General features: G+C 40.6%; 1 protein-coding gene across 3 annotated transcripts; it reads left to right on the top strand.

Annotated features, from left to right (window-relative positions):
* Positions 1-891: 891 nt before the first annotated feature.
* Positions 892-16033, top strand: gmip (GEM interacting protein). 3 transcript variants are annotated; one of them, XM_074697416.1, is made up of 21 exons: positions 892-1125; positions 3948-4038; positions 4330-4426; positions 4563-4626; positions 6714-6839; positions 7734-7798; positions 7931-8038; positions 8135-8215; positions 8389-8550; positions 8687-8824; positions 10235-10425; positions 10617-10708; positions 10806-10868; positions 10965-11051; positions 11136-11278; positions 11370-11546; positions 11634-11771; positions 12736-12935; positions 13037-13361; positions 13775-13877; positions 14764-16033. In XM_074697416.1, exons 1-21 carry the CDS (start codon positions 1080-1082, stop codon positions 15369-15371), a joined length of 3105 nt encoding a protein of 1034 aa, XP_074553517.1. In that variant the 5' UTR covers positions 892-1079; the 3' UTR covers positions 15372-16033. The 3 variants fall into 3 exon arrangements, with proteins under 3 accessions (XP_074553517.1, XP_074553519.1, XP_074553518.1); XM_074697418.1 differs by lacking the exon at positions 13775-13877 and having other exon boundaries at positions 14764-14906; XM_074697417.1 differs by lacking the exons at positions 892-1125; positions 3948-4038; positions 4330-4426; positions 4563-4626 and adding an exon at positions 6367-6496.
* The last annotated feature ends 336 nt before the right edge of the window (positions 16034-16369 follow it).

The following is a 16369-nucleotide window of genomic DNA, read 5'->3' as shown; positions in this document are numbered from 1 at the left end:
GTTACTCGTCTCTCACCCCCCTATTCAAAATTATTTATTATTTATAGGATTATTTTCCAGGTAAAAACTGACTTCTGTGTAAAACCGGGTACATTAAGGGGAATATAACATCATGATTCAAATCCTCTACAATGTGTATTTTTTTCTTCCTGTAAGTTTAAAAAAAGCACCACTGCTTGTACCTGTTCCTTGACAGCCCTGTAGTCTATCATTCAGACCTCATGTACAGAGAAGAAGAAAAGCACTCGTGCACTGGCAGACTCCTTTAAAGAGCCACTAAAGGAGAGTTGTCAGAGTTAGAGGACTTCACACCGACAGTGCCTTGAGCTTGAGCTTTGGGAGCTCTGTCTGCTTAAGGACACTCTGGAAGAGCCTATGAAGCTCAGTGGCACCTTTCATCCTCAAACTTTACATGGTATGTAAAGCTATGTTTTCTGTGTGTCACCTTGTTTCACCTCAATTTGTCATTGTCTCACTAATCATCTACTTCAACTGTCAAGAGCTGTAAAACGCAGCTAGACAGGTAACTGTAGTCCTTGGATGATGAAATGAGGTCAGATGGTGTTTTGCACTTTGCATCTGCATGTTTCATTTTGAGTCACCCTCATGTGAAAGAAACTTTATCAAATCTTTTGTTGTACCGATGAAGTCACCATCTTTATACACTAACACCTGCATGCTATTTCTAACCTTTGCATTCGAACATTAACATAATAAATTTAGTGCACAGATGGGATATTCTCAACACAGTAGCACCTTTTCACTCTGTGTGGTGAATTCATGTAGGTGGGGCCTATGGTGACAGCAAGACACACTTCCTCTTCCCTTGGTGCTGAAAATATTGGCCAGCCTCCAGTCTACCAGAAGAGGATCCTTTTGTGAGCACAAACAGCAGCAAAACTCAGAGCTGCACACTAATAATTTAGCACAAGTGTTTGAGTGTGTAAACACACTTTGTTGTGAAATTTTCTGCTCACTCAGTATTGAACAGTACCATGGTGACCTGTAGTCTGACCTTCAGGGCAAATTATGTGTGAGTGACATTACAAGGGTCTTGCTTCTGTGGTTTTTGTGTTGACATGGAAGAAAATCAAGTTTCGAGTGAGGAGCCCTCTCAAGCACAAGGTGAGCAGAGTATGTTTTGTCAACCTGAAGTCTTGCCATTCATTTCATTTTTGAGAAAGGGTTAGATTTCTAGAACGTGCTTCAACTTGTGCTCTTATTCCTCAAAAACCTTATAAAAAAATCTTCCCTAAAATATATTTTAATTCCTGTGATACAACGTACATCAAACAAAGAATAGCTGAAAAAGTTATTTCTACTTCGGAAGTTTTCAAACTGTTCAAACTTTAAATCAAAGAACTGAAACTTCAATATCAAAAACACCAAAATTACAGATTTAGTTGCATTTGGCTGGAAAGTTAGTTCAGTTGAAAGATTTAACGTGCAGTTCACATTGTCATATAGACACACTGCTGGTGTGAAAAACAAGGACTTTCTGATCACTATGTGACGTGACACAAACTGCAAGCAGGATGTGGTTGACCAAAATGGAGACTTGTCAGAGAGGAAAATTGCTTGCTGTAAATTGTCAGTTACGAAGCTATTAGTACACGCTATCATCAAATGGGTACAATAGAAGGAGAAACAAAGGTTAGGCTTTTGTTTTCAATTTTTCCTTTTTTTTTGTAAGTTACATGCAGTAAAACCATTTTATAGGAAGTTAAAACAGTGCTGTGTGATGTAACTACAGAGAACAGCTAACTTTGGCTTATTAGCACTATCATTTCATCTTAATGCTGGTGTTTCTTCATAATGCTGTACTGTTGACGTTATGCCAGATGTATTTAAGAGAACAAACATTAGTGCAGAGACGAAATACCTTCCACCACATTGTAAAGGAGAGAAAAATAATAATTTGTTGACACTTAATTTAACTGATCTGCAGCTTTTGTGTATAGCTAATATCCATTTCTTTGTCATGGAGTTCCCCATGTTTTCAGTATGTGATGATTTTTGGACTTCAGGTTGGTCTTGTAAAGGGGTCTACAACCGTCACTTTCATAGGAGTCATTTTGCCTCAGCTCACCTGGATTAAAGTCATTCCAGAGCCACAAAATAAGGACTATTAAGTGGATAAAACTCTAAACATAGTTAAAGTCTAATGAATATTTATCTAAACAAGAGGCTTTTTTAAATTAATGAAATTGTACATGTGAAGTCTCAGTTTTTTTTATATATATTTTTCACATTTGCAAAATTGTCAATAAATTTTGAAGTTTCAAAATTTTGCCAAAAGTTTTTAAATTTTCAAAAATTTGTAAATATTTTTTTTAAATGAAATTGTAACAAATTTGAAAAGAAATTCACAAAAAACTTGCACGATTTTCCCTAAAATTTAAATTTCCAAAAATTTGCAAAAAGTAAAAAACAGAAATGTTAAAAAAATGAAAAAAAGATAAATAAAGAAAACTATATTAAACAATCACTCAATTCAAGAATCTTAAAATGTTTGAAATTTCCAAAAATTGCCAACATTAAAGAAAATAATTTAATCCTAAAAAATTCCAAAAACTGAAAAAAAGTTTTGAATTCAAACAATTTTTTAAATTAAAAAAAAATAGTTATAATAATTTGCAAAAAAGAAAAAAGAAAATCAATTATTGCAAAAAAAAAAAAAAAATTTAAGAAAACTTGAATTTGTGACTTATAGATAATACCTTGCAACTTATCAGTTAAGTCGTTTACTTATGTCTTGCCACATATCAACCATGTATATCAAGCCAGTGTGTCGACAGTTAAGGAAAATAAAAATTCTTCATTTCAATAATATTTTTTAAAGTTACAAGGAGCCACTGCAAAGGAGTCAAAGAGCAGCATGATGCTCCAGAGCCACAGGTTGCAGACCCCTGGTGTAGCACTTTGAATGTTCCATCACAGATCCATGTTGTTTTGATGTGTGCAAAACAAGATTTTGGCATCTTCTTACTGTATTATACAAGGTTTCCCCAGAAAAAAAAGGCATGTTGCTCCAAAACCACGGTTTCAAAAGTCCAGTGTCCATCTTTAATTTGTCAGACCTCAGGCCAGTTTCCATCTTCGACTCAGTCCATCTTAAATGGGCTCAGGCAGTCATCTGTACGTCATGTTATGATATATATGGTTTTCTCTTTGCATGGAACCATAATAATCTCCATGTGTGAGTACAGACAATGACTTTTGGATGTGATTTGGAGCCCATGCTGTGGGTTCTGCTGCAGTCATTGCTGTGTTTTAATTCAGTGCTGCCTCAGTGTCATAGATCACAACCATTCTGTTAGACTTACTCTGATAGACAACATGTCTCACAGCTTCAGGAGACTTTTTACCTTCACGCCATCAGTCTCTGCACATTTCATACTTTTATATTGGCTCTTTACATGTGTCTTGTAGTTTAATAGCCCTGTAAGCATTTTTCTAGGTTACAGGTATCATATTAATCAGTTTTATCTACTCTTATAGTAAAGTTTGCACCACACACTTTCTTGTTTGTTGCTGTTGTTCTGTAAATTTCCCCTTTGTGGGGTGAATATTGAATCATCTGGTTTTATCTCACGTTTTCTGCAGAGATTTTTCCTGATTTTTAACATCCTTGAACACAGCCTCCCAGTCTTCTTAGACTCAGTGTGGGTTGCACAATCCTGTTTAATTTATAGGCAAGCTAAAGCAAATCAGACTTATTAATAATTAGTCGCACATTTCATCCACAAAGCAACTCACTGTGCTTCACATAACATCCACACATCAGTTACACTGTGTTTTGAGACTTTCAGGGTTTAAATTTGCATGCATTTGTTTACAGAATAGAATATTTATGTTGTTTTGAGATACCAACAGTGTGATATGTGATGTAACAAGACTATCTTGTTCTTCATTTGTATCTGTCTTTTTGTTTTTTTGAATTCCAGAGGTGAAGAAGGTGCATCATAAATCGGAAACCAAACGATACAGTGAGATCTTCAGGGAGTTTGATAATCTTGATTTATCTTTAATTTCTTCGTAAGTATTATGTGTACACGTCATATTCCATCACACCTTGTACATGTCATAGTTTCCATGTGTAATGTTGCCTGAATCATATTGCTTTTTTAGTTTAACCAGACTTCATCAACATTAAAAACAGTGATCAGTGAGGGGTCATTCAAAGGTGCTGCTAACTTTTCTAACAGTATGAAAACAAAGAGGATGTTTTGCTTATTTCTGCCAGGTAGACATGGAAATATTGCTCACAACATGATAAACTGAGTCTATTTGTGTGTCCGTCTCTTAATGAAGTCTTTTTGTGTTTAGGTCAGGGGAGGATCTGCTGATAGACATTGATTCACAGATCACACCAGAATCTGTCTCTGAAGAAAGTAGAGAGCTCAAAGAACAACACGATGTAGCTGTAAGGAGTTTTAACCTTATTTGTACAAATGTTGTCTTGAAAGCTCAGCTCCTATTCTTCAGATAACTGATTCAAATAACGTTGTGTTTTTTTGGGTACCTTATTAATAAGGTTTGAGTCTGTTTTTTCTCATCAGGGTGAAGATACTCTTAGTGCACTGAGACGTGCTGAGGCCATTGAAGCTGATGGAAACCATCCAGGTATCAATGTGTGTGAAATAGAGACTTGAAAAATGAATGAAAGGAAGTGTGGAGGAGTATGTGATCTTGTGACTCTTGTGTATGAGTCAGTCCAGATCTGGTGGATGCAAAATGCAAAACCCTGCTTGTATAGTGTCCATGTTGTTTGTCACCTTTTTTTTTTATTGGTTAAAAGACTTTACCTTAAATCACCCGTTGAACACCCTGCTGTCAGCCTGTAGCTCTTAATGAAGTTAAATTTCCACTTGTTTTCTTGCCATTAGCCCTGAGTTGTAATTGCTATGTAGTAATAAGATTAGGATAAAGGCAGCAGACAGCTGCTCTAAGGTTTTACCTCAGACACAAGCAGAGACACAGGGGTCTGCGGTCAGAGATGAAGTCAGCATTATGTAGGCTGTTAAAAAAAGGGATTCCAAGGAAGAGTAGACTTACAGAGAAAACAGAGTCAGTGCCAAGTGTTCCAACCTCAGTTTGACTGACTACAGCTCACCGCGGTGGAATAAGAGATTAGGAATTACAGGATAAACAGATAGTATTTAGAGAACTAGAAATAGAAATTCAGAGTAAGCTAGCCTGAAGGTAAGAATGAAATAAAGAAAAGGCTTCACATCTCTCTGTAAATAAGTTTTGGAAACCATCTTTGACCTCAAGCCCGAGCCCCACGTCACTGTGTCAACTGTGTTAAATGAAACAATGTGCCCTGCGACTCTTCAAAGAGACCTGTTTACACGTGTTTCATTTGAGATCAATTATTTATCCACCAAGCACATTACGATAACATGCTCTTTGGTAATCTGATTTCATGTCCAGCCATTGGTTGAGTCGAGATACCAATCAATCCCTTAACCACCCCCCGGTCTGTGTCACACCAGGAAGTCAATCTCACCCAGGGCTACTTTAATGCTTGTCACTCTGCGAGCTAGACCTCACAAGGATAATCTCCAATCCAGGCAGAGAGGGCCACAGCGATGAAACAGCACAGGATCTGTATGGAGGCAGATTTAGTCTGATAGAGAGGGGAAAAAAGCAGAGGGAGGTCGACCTCTCTTGGAGGATTTTGCCACAATCATGTTTCAGACTTGTCATGAGGATTTGCTTGAAGACGGAAGAGAAAACATCACCTCGACTGGAATTTTGTCCAACTCCAGCTGCATTTTGATGACACTGAAAAGGAACTGAGCACAACAAAATCTGCACGCCAGAGTGCGGAACTTAAAAGAGAAGTTGCAGCAGTCTCTCTGGCGTGGCGTGCTTGCTCAGTTAAACATAGATGCTTGGAAATGTGCTGTGGGCTGTAAGAGGAAGAGAAATGCTCTGAGGTGTTTTTGTTCTTTTTTGACCTCTTACTGTGATCCTGGAAATGGGGCACAGGGAGCTACAGAGAAAGTTGTGTCAGGAGTGTTTTACAGGCCAAGTGATAGTCACAAATATTATACGCCTTGTGTTGGTTTGAGCCAAAGAGGAAGAAGTTGTTTTCATGTCAACACCCTGTTGTCTGACCACAACACAGCTCTGCCTTCACTGCACGCTGGCACTGAGTCGAGCTGCTGACTGCTTTAACCACAGTTTGTCTCTGTGTAGCTGAGTGGAGGTTAACAGGTGTTAGGGGGAGGGGCCTGGAGGAGAGAGGAAGAGGGGACAGGAGGGAAGTTATTTAGTTAAAAGCCGTTTGGATTTGATCACAGAGGATTTCCTCTTTATGGTCTGTTACCCGTTTGATGTGAGTCGGAGACTTGGGGTGGTTGAAGAGAGGATGGTCAGTTTTTATATGGGATACATGCAGTGAGCTGGGATCTACTGGAAACCACAGGATCTTTGTTCTGATGAGCAGATATGGCCTGCAATTTGCAGTCATTGTTTCCTGTTTTGGGTTTGTTCACTCTTTTTTTAAGTGACTTTTATTTTTTTGAAAACAACTTAATCTTGTGTGATGATTTAGCAAAAGGAAAGGGGTTAGGATTCCATCTTTGGGTCCTGGAGGACAGACAAGCTGTTGGGTGTAGCCCAATGGACGCTGCCTGATCATTACTTTGTACAGCCCCAGAGTTTGAGGTAGCCTGCAGTGATGCTGATGTACTCCCTCTCAGCCCAGGAAGCAGACCTGGCTCTGTGTCGCTGTGAAGGTGGAGTGGAGACGGCGCTGCAGTACGCCAAGATGTGGTGCCGTTATGCCAAAGACCTCCTGGCTTGGATGGAGAAGAGAATCAGTCTGGGTGAGTAGTAAACAAGAAAACAGCATGACATGCAAATTATTGTCATTGCCAAAGTGGAGGCTGTGGATCATTTTATGATATTATGTGACTTTCTTTAATAAGGAAATGTTTTTAGACAGTTTAAAGATGCCCTTACAGGCAATATTGTTAAAGAAAATAGATACTTCTTTAAAATGGAATCCACTCTGCAGCTTGTAAACCTGAGAAAGGCAGCATTTAATTCATCATTCCTCATTATTTTAATGAAACAACAATATTTAAAAGTATTTTTGCATGTCAGCAGATTGACCCTCATGCTACAACACAGTGTGTCTGTATTGTCTCTCTCAGTGGGTGGTGCAGTCACTCAAGTGAGCTACACACTGAGCGTACTCAGGGAGAAAGGATTAGGGGCCAGATTAGCAGGGCAAAGCAGGGTAATAAAGGAGATGGGTACATTAGGAGAGCAGAGACAGTCATTATCCTGATATCAGCAAGCACAGGTGTCCAGACTGGGATTGTGGAGTATTCAAGTCTGTCCCATCAGAATGTGGAGCAACGTGCAGCAGCCCTGTGTGGAGAAAATGTTTGGTGATATTTAGTGAAATACGCTTACAAGAGCTCACCCACACACTTCCAAGGATTACACAGAGTAGAGTAACACTGAAATCTCATCAGTGTCGCTTGTTAAAAAGAGCAGAGTTTTCTGAGGGCACACGGGGTCAAGGTGATACGGCTCTGCTGGTCCAGGATGGAGCTTGTAGTGTCGTATTATAGTTGCACTCTAGCAGCATGATCAGTGCTGTGGTTCCAGTCCAGTCCAGTCCACAGACCAATCCTGCTCTTCTTTTGTTGTTCTGTTTCACATGAGATACATAGCAGGAATATTTCTTGACAACATATTTTTTTTCACAGAACAAGAATTTGCCAAAAATGTTATGAAGACAGCTGAAGGAGCAAAAATCAACGTGGCACAGCAGGTAAAGCCTTATTAAAGCATCCCTGTCAATTTTTTTGCCATTTCACTGGAAACAAATCTGTGGAAGAGCTCAGTTTGTGACAACCTCTATTGTATCTTCAATAACTGTTGAAATCTGTTACTGCCATAATAGGAAATGATGCCCCTGCAGTACATCTACACAATGGCACTAGAGCAAGATATCAAGAACAGTTTGACCTCCAGGAAGACTGCAGAACTTCTACAGAACCGTTGTTACCAGGTATAGAAGTCCATACTTACAAACATTTTTTTCATAGAAGCTGTTGTGTTGTCCACATCAGTTTTTGTGTTAAAGTCTGTATTTTTGTTTCTACAGGCCTTGGCTGCTAAGAGGAATGAAATTGAAAAATGGCGCAGAGAGTTTAAGGAGCAGTGGGCAAGACAACAAAAAAGGATGGTAAGGACGAGGAAGAGGAAACCTTGTTTATGACTTCAAGTTGAGCCTTCAAAATTTTCTCAGAACGAGGCTTTTAACAACTTATTGTAAGGATATAAGCAGCAAACAACTTTTAAGAGGCAAAATAGCATTTTTTTAGTGCTCATGTGTGCGTGTTCTTGTGCATGCTTCAGAATGATTCAGAGACTGCTCTGAAAAAAGCTCGTCAACAATACTTCCAGCGCTGTGAAGAGCTAGAAAAGGCCAAAGCTATATCTGCCAAAGCTGTGGATGACACTGCAGGATTCAAGACACTTGACAAGAGAAGAAAGTCGAAGGATGAAGCCCAGTCCAAGGTGAGTGTCGCCTTAAATTCATTCAGCCTTAAAATAATGTTACTTTGAATTAGTTCCTGTGTACTGTTTTTTTTTAACATCATTAATGATTTGTGTTTGTCAACCACTTCAAACCCCTTCTCCCTAAATCCTCCAGATGATCGAGGCTGAGCTTCTGTACAGAGACTGTGTGGCTGCTGCCCAGACGCACCAGGACGACTTGGTGAAGGTCAAAGAGAGAATTATCTCCCACACTCGCAAGCTCATCTGCCAGGGAGACACCGTGCTTAAAGAGGTTTGTAACTGAGGAAAATCATCATCGGTGCTCTTTGAAGAAAAATGTTTGCAATATAAGATGAAATAGGATACATTCATTTGATATGAAAGTAAATCTTGTTGATTAGGTCTAGGAATGGGTACCTTTCACATCTAAAGATCCCATATAATGGGATTTTTTCTGCAGTTAAATATGGATCATTGATGTCTTCATGAAATGGTAGAAACATGTTTCGGTCCAAAAGAACAATAAATCAAGCACAGCAGCATTGTTTCCAGGCTCTCATCGCCCCTTTGTTCAGAAGAGGCTGATTTAGTGGGTGTGACCTTCATATGTAAATGAGCCATCGTGATACCGCCCCACTCTTCCGCGTCACTGAGAGCGGCGCCACATCCATAACTACCGAGCTCCGAGTGCACAATGTTTAGAAAACGGTGAAGCTCGTTTACCATAACATTACAGGCTAAAACAACAGGCTAACCGCAGCTAAAGTTAGCATCCTGAAGCTAACACAGAGACAGGGGGACACTGAGGAAAAGCTCTTACATCTGCTCCACAGCACACAGCATTTAACTTCAGCATTCTCCTCCCTGCTGCTGGAGTGAATTCTTTCCAGGAGCAGGGAGGGGAGTGTGTGTGTGTGTGTGTGTGTGTGTGTGTGTGTGTGTGTGTGTGTGTGTGTGGGGGGGGGGGGGGTTGTCTCCTCCGGTGGATCAATCAGGACAGACTTGCTCCTGATTGGTCAAAAAAGGGAATCGCTGACGTCAGCAAATCCCCAAAATCCAAACAGCTCATTTTGGGTCAGGAAAAGCACTACTAAGTACAGGTTTTGTCATTAAATATCACATTTTGTGGGCTGGGAGGAAAGCCAAAGACCCACAAATTTCACTAAAAGACTTAACAAAGTGATTTTTCCATAATATGGGACCTTTAAAACAAGTACCTGGCAATCGGTATTTGTACTAATTTTTGTACTTTTGTGTGTGTTTATGTGGTAATAAATATGTTTTTTTTAAATAATAAAATCTCATTTTTTTTTAAATTAGCATATTTATTTCTCAATATATAAACTTGCAATGCTGTGCCACCCCCTCACAGTTACAGGGATGCGTTTAAGTACCGTAACATGGTACCATTTGACTTTATGTGAATTGGTACTTGGTTCTACAGATGGAATTTGGTTGGCACCTAAAAATGTACCTAATTCAGCACCCATCTCTAATTGGGTCCACTATAAACAATTTGATATTCATGCGACAGTAAGTAATGTGTGACACGCAACATCTGCAAATATGCCTGATAATAGGATAGGATAATATGGAGTCCTACATCTCTCTCAACTCATATCCTCACATTTTCATTCTGCTCGTGAAACTTTTGATTCTTATTCTAGTGAGGTAAATAATTTTGCCTCCGTCTCACCATCAGGCCACAGTCAACATGTTTTACTACCAACGGCAGCAGACAGAGCCCGTTCCTCTGGGCTACCACAACCTGGAGGTGACATGCAGGTCTCTGGAGCCTGGCGAGCCCTACCTACTCTACATCCTGAGCAAACGTCGCCCAGAACAACCTCTCCAAACGTTTACCTTCCAGGAATATTTTCCTCAAGGCAAAGGGTACGTTAAACTGAACAAAGACTGCTAAAAAGGAACAGAGTGAATTTGTCAGTATCTATCAATTAAAAAAATGGCTTTAATAATTTATTAACAAGTTTAAAACCGTGTGATATTCTCTCGTTCTGCTGGATTTGTGTGTTTCTTAGTTGTTATTTGATGAACTGCTTTTTCGCTATCCTCAATCTTCACAGGAACAAACGAAAAACCAGCAGCACTCAGAGCTTTCAGCAGGACTCTTCATCTCTAACAGATGAAAGCCTTTTAAGACGACCCAATGATGGCAGTAAGCATTTACCATGATTCAAACGAGATTATGTCAACAGGCAAACCCTCTCATTTTGTTTAACTGTTGCTTTTATTTGTGTTTTGCTGCACTTCAGGGAAGGCAGGGTACAGTGACGGTGATAGTATCGGAGGAAGTTCAGAATCTCTATCAAGCCCAGGTCTTGATCAGTCTGCATTTGTTTGTGCATTTTGTCCTTAAACATCCCCAAGAATGACATATTGTATTTCCCCCTCTGTCAAATGAATTATCAAAGCTCATCCAAAGTTGCTGCCAAAATATGCATCCACTCTGACGGTGTCTTCAGACGACCTGGATGAAAGAGACATTGCCTCAGAATGTGGTTTGTTCCCCTTTTTTATGCCTTGTTGGACATTTAAGAATCAACTCTTTATATGATTTAACTTTCTATGTTCTCTCTCTTAAGAACTTCTTGATGGTCAGCAAGTCAAAGCACGCACAGTCTCACGAGCTGCACTGACACACCGACTCAGAAAGATGAAGAGCAAGATGATCAAATGCAAGCAGTGTGAAAACTACATTGTTGTCAACGGGGTTGAATGTGAGGAGGTATGAAACAGTTATAGGAGAAACAAAGTCACATGGTGCTGAGTGAGATGTGTAATACCCTCTGACGCGTTTCTTTCTCTTCCACCCTCAGTGCGGCCTTTCTCTGCACAGGAAGTGCATGGAGGTGTGTCAGTCAGAGTGTGAACACAGGAAGGGGACTGTGTTCGGAGTTGACCTGTCTCATGGGTCACATGACAGGCCAGATGAGGTGCCCTTTGTGGTGCTGCGGTGCACTTCTGAGATTGAAAGTCGTGCCCTTTGCGTCCAGGTACAATTTACTGTCACTGTGTTTGAGATGCTGAAAAAAATGAAGCGTTTGCCTCGATTGAACTTGTGCTATTGTTTCTCCTCTAAGGGGGTGTATCGTGTGAGTGGGTCAAAGCCTCGCATCCAGAAGCTCTGTCATGCCTTTGAGACACAAAAGGAACAGGTGGACCTGTCTGACGTCTCACCACATGACATCACTTCAATCCTTAAACACTTCTTTAAGGAGGTACTGGAGCCAGTGTGACACTTAAAGGGGCTGTGAGGAGTTTCTTAGTTGTCTTAAAAAAGTCTCCCTTCCAGATATATGCCTGATAGTATATATTCCATGTTACAGGTTATTTTGAAATGCTACTTCTTAGCTTCCTGATCGGGTCGAACAGGACCGAATTGATTTACGGCCTATCTAAGTCTCTATGACAACACCACGCCAGCTGACAAAGTTGAGTAGTGAGAAGATAGATCTGTGTTTTTCTCTGCTTGAAAACAATTTCTGTGATTAATTTTTTAGTGATGGTGGACACAGAACTCTAACTGTCAGACAGAAAAAGGACAGAGGAGCAGAAGAAAGCTAAACAGGAGATTGATACAGCCCGAGCTAAAGGCTAAAAAGGCTAAACTGTTTGTGATAATGTTCACCCCAACCCACAGTCAGCAGTTATTCTGCAGTGGTCTGTTCAAACTTGAGAGTCTTTCAATAAAATTATGAGTGAGTTATGTTAGCTCTGCTTGGGATATGACTTGCAGGGCATAACCAGGATTCACTAACATTACGCATTACTAACACATCTCACAGTATCAGGCTGTCAGTAGCGCTACATGTGGATGGCTACGAAGCTACTGTACAAACTGAAAAAGTTTGTGTGTTGTCAGTGTAGCATACAGATACGTCGTAGCACCAGGCCGCTTGTAGCGCAACATTTGCTTGTTGTCACGTTTCAAACAACAGCGCTAAATGACTGATAAATACCTTACCTCGGTGCGCTGTATCCAGTAAAAAGTTGTCTTGAACAAAGAAAATCTCCATTTAACTCCAAAACAAACGCACGTCCTTAAGACAGTGTGCGTGAGACTCCGGGCCAGAAGGGGGCAGTCCAATTAAAACAGATCCTCCTCGTAGCATCTTTAAGATCTATTATAGCTTTTCTCTTTGCTTTAAGTGAGTAACCTCTCTATTCCACCTTCTCTCTCAGCTTCCAGAGCCTTTACTTACCTTTGACCTGTACAACAACTTTATAAGTGTGGGTAAAAGCATTCAGCTCCTGAATGAAAGGGAGCCTACTCCAGACACTAATGACACAGCTGACATCATTACCAGCCTTCAAAAGCTGCTGCAGAAACTTCCTTCATATTGTTTCAGCACTTTGCAGCACCTGCTGTGTCACCTGCAGAGGTAAGCCTACAGCTGAACTGCAACCTTTTACCCACCTCCAGAAGAATCTCCTCTAACTGTTTTCATCCTTTGATCAACCTTTTTACCCTCTGTCTTCACAGGGTATCAGAGAACCAGGAAAACAAGATGTCTCCAAGCAATTTGGGGATTGTGTTTGGTCCAACACTGCTGCGCCCTCTTGTGTCTACAGACACGTCAATGATCGCTCTGCTGGAGACCAGTTACCAGGCTGTACTAGTCGAGTTCCTTATCGCACATTATGATGAGATATTTGGCCTTCAGCCGAGAAACCGTACGCCCACTCCCCCAGCACCTACAGCACCTCTTCCTGACACCCCTCCCAGGGCTTCCTGTCCCCTGGATGGGGACGAGTATGCTGACTCAGAACATGAATCTTCTTCCAGAGAGCGGCCTCTCTCACTAGAAGTAAGTAATGCTGTGAGGAAACTTTCTGTCTAAGCTTGGAGTTAGTGGTTGCTTAATAGCACCTTTTGCTTACTGTGTTAGGATTAAACACGCTGGACAGCTGCTGCTTCTCTACTGCTCTCTGGCCTCCTGTCTGTTTTTTTATGTTGACATTTCACTGCAGATAGACGATAAAGACAAAATAATTCTGTAAAAGTACAACTCTCATTCTCCCTGATGTTGGAAAAGAGGGATCAGAAAAAGAGATGTCTAATCTCTAAGTTTAAGGATCCCTTTTTACATGGTTAGTCTGTGTCCATGGTTACACATAGCCTTGGCTTGTCTATACTTCATAGTGATACAGTGTATTAGGCCAAGCAGTAGTCTCATAAAACATGTAGAAATCCACTACTCAATCTGTGTCATTTCAACAGAGTCGAACAATCAAGAGAGAGTCAAGCGAGGGTTATATATCTGACAAGTCTTCATCCAATGAGGCAGTGGACCAGCTCGGCCCTGAAGCCAATGAGAGAGCAGGTAGGCGGGTCTTAGTGACAGAGCAGTTCCTCCTCAGTAGAACAGGTAAACAAGACATGATAGATGGTTCAGGATTCATAGCACTGATGCCCTGTGTCGTTTATAGATGATGATCTGTTTAAGCTGCTGGTTGAATCAGTTGTAGATAAATGTCTTAGCTAGTACCTTTGTAAGTTGAGGACATGTTTTATTTACAGTATATTAATCCTGTTGGAGTTGTTTAAGGTACAAACATCTCCTAAGCTGTTTACCTCATTTCTCACAGACACTTTAATGCTGTAGCTTACAGTTACTCAGTGCCTTTCTAAGCACAGTGAGCACAAAGGGCCTAAAGACTGTAGTTCCCTTTTTCTTCTCTTGCACATTTCCTCTGGTTATTTTTGGAAATAGACTTTCCTCTTTTTTTTCTCTTGCTGACACCCACTAATTTATTCTTTTGTCAAAACTTAGTGAGTCGAATTCTTTATTTTATCTGATGGACTTTATTTAAATGATGATGATAGTGTGATTATTTACTATCATGAAGATCTTGGTGCTAATGTGAATTAAGTTTTGACACCAGGATGTACTGATTTTGCTGCCGTGTGGGTCTAAAGTTTCATTTCTTCTTAGCTTGCTTTCCTCTTGCCTGAGTTCTGTGGTGCTCCCTTCTCTCTGGCTGCAACATCAAGCATTTCCAAAGCTTCTAATTACAACCAAGCATAATAGTATATGTAAATAAAATCATGTTTTACTGCCAGAAAAGAGACAGATTTAAACACAGCCTGCACTGTTGCACTTTCAGGGTGTCCAAGGAAGGAAGGAAAATTTGTAATCTTTAGTAGTCTGTGTTTGTATTTGTGTTGCACTTTATGATTCATATCTTGTTCTCCCTGTCCTGCCTCAGTCCTGGCTATGAGAGGGGCATCCAGCCATCCTCAGAGTGAGCAACAAGAAGAATTAGATCCTGTTTTGGGGACAGAGCCGCACTATCGCTTCACGAGACAGCCTGTGAAGTATCTCCGACATACCAACCCAGCAGCACGATCCCCTAACCCATTTCACACCACCAGACAGCCAGAAGCTCCAGACAGCCATGGCCATCTAGAGAGCGCCGACAGCAGCCGCAGCTCCTCTCCGGAGCCAAAGGCGCAAGACTCAGATCTCCACAGTGAGAACAGCTGCCAGCCTCACCAGACCAGTGGAGCCTCGGAGTGTAAAACAGACATGCATCTGAGCCCCCGTGAGGTTGTGCAGTACATGCTGGGACTGGACTCAACATTTACATCAGCCGAAGCTGTGACTTCATCAGCTTTAACACAGGAGTCTACGCGGGGTGGGCATCATGCTGATCTAAATGAAAATCATTCACACAACAGGACGAGTGTCGGACAGAGTCAGTCATCAAAAACACTTCCTAATGAGCACAGACTCACCTCACCAGCTCATAAAATTCTGTCAGGCCTGAAGCTGAGACGCAGCCATTCAGGAAAGGATGAGCAGCTCTTTGTCTGAGAGACTGAATTAAATTCACATGTACACAAACAAACCGAACATCTGTATGATGTGGAACAATGTCTACTGCCACTGAGATTACCCTCACTCACAAAACCCACAATGCACTTATGTCCTGCCCACATATATAAATATCTCTAACAAAAAATAAACAACAAATGACTCTTATGAAGGGTCACTCTTTAAGGGAGACATTGTTAAAAAAGGTAAGACCTGATATACTCTATCACCATTAATCCTCTTTTGGATTGTGTTGATCTTCCATCTGACTACTACCTAAACCAGACTGAAGAGGTCCATGATGGTTCATCTGTTAAAATACTGTAGTCAATACAACAGGTGCTCTGAGATTCAGGTTAAGAACATGCACCTAGCACATAAAGTAGCTGTCTCTTTTTTTTCAGAATGTCTTGAACAAACTTTCCTGTAAAGCTGCAAAACATAAACCGAGGCAAGTGTTGTAAGTTTCAGTCATGCATTTATTGTGCTTCTAACTTTTTGGTGAAGCACAAATTAATTATTTCTTAACCATTCGTCATTAATTCTTCAACACAATAAAAGACTCTCCTTCATTGCTGTCATAATGCAGTCATCAGTTTTGTTTATGCACTTTTTCTGTGTGGACACAAGGGGGCGGTCTTTCCCTAAAGTAAGGAAACATGGGCACAATAATGGAGGGGTAATTAAACGCTTATTTAATTAGACTTTATCGTCTGAGATTTTCTCTTTTATACTCATAAAAATATTTAGCATACAGGTACACGTGTTGCTAAGGTTATAGCAGCAGAAATGGAAGCAGTAGGCTATTTCTAAGGTTTTGATGGAGCCATGGTGAACAACTGCTTTCATCTTCATTTATATTTTCTTATTGGTGATGAGCCGTAGGGATAAGACAGTTTGAGAATTAAGAAGAGTCACAGCAGACGCGAGGTTCTTCTTTTCTTTTCTTTTTCTCGCTTTAGGACCTCTTATCTCTTACCTGCATCCTTCAGAGTCCC

The sequence above is a fragment of the Halichoeres trimaculatus genome, unplaced genomic scaffold (assembly GCF_033239565.1).
Source record: "Halichoeres trimaculatus isolate MK-OKI-2021-1 unplaced genomic scaffold, fHalTri1.1 fHalTri1_scaffold_20, whole genome shotgun sequence".
NCBI lineage: Eukaryota > Metazoa > Chordata > Actinopteri > Labriformes > Labridae > Halichoeres > Halichoeres trimaculatus.
Note: the sequence above shows the minus strand (reverse complement) of the source record. Positions and strands in the feature narration are given on the sequence as shown.

Coding starts and splice junctions, on each gene's coding strand:
- gmip (XM_074697416.1), top strand. CDS start 1,080: ATGGAAGAAAATCAAGTTTCGAGTGAGGAGCCCTCTCAAGCACAAG. Junction 10,426..10,616: donor TATTTTCCTCAAGGCAAAGG/GTACGTTAAACT, acceptor CAATCTTCACAG/GAACAAACGAAAAACCAGCA. Junction 10,869..10,964: donor AGAATCTCTATCAAGCCCAG/GTCTTGATCAGT, acceptor GAATTATCAAAG/CTCATCCAAAGTTGCTGCCA.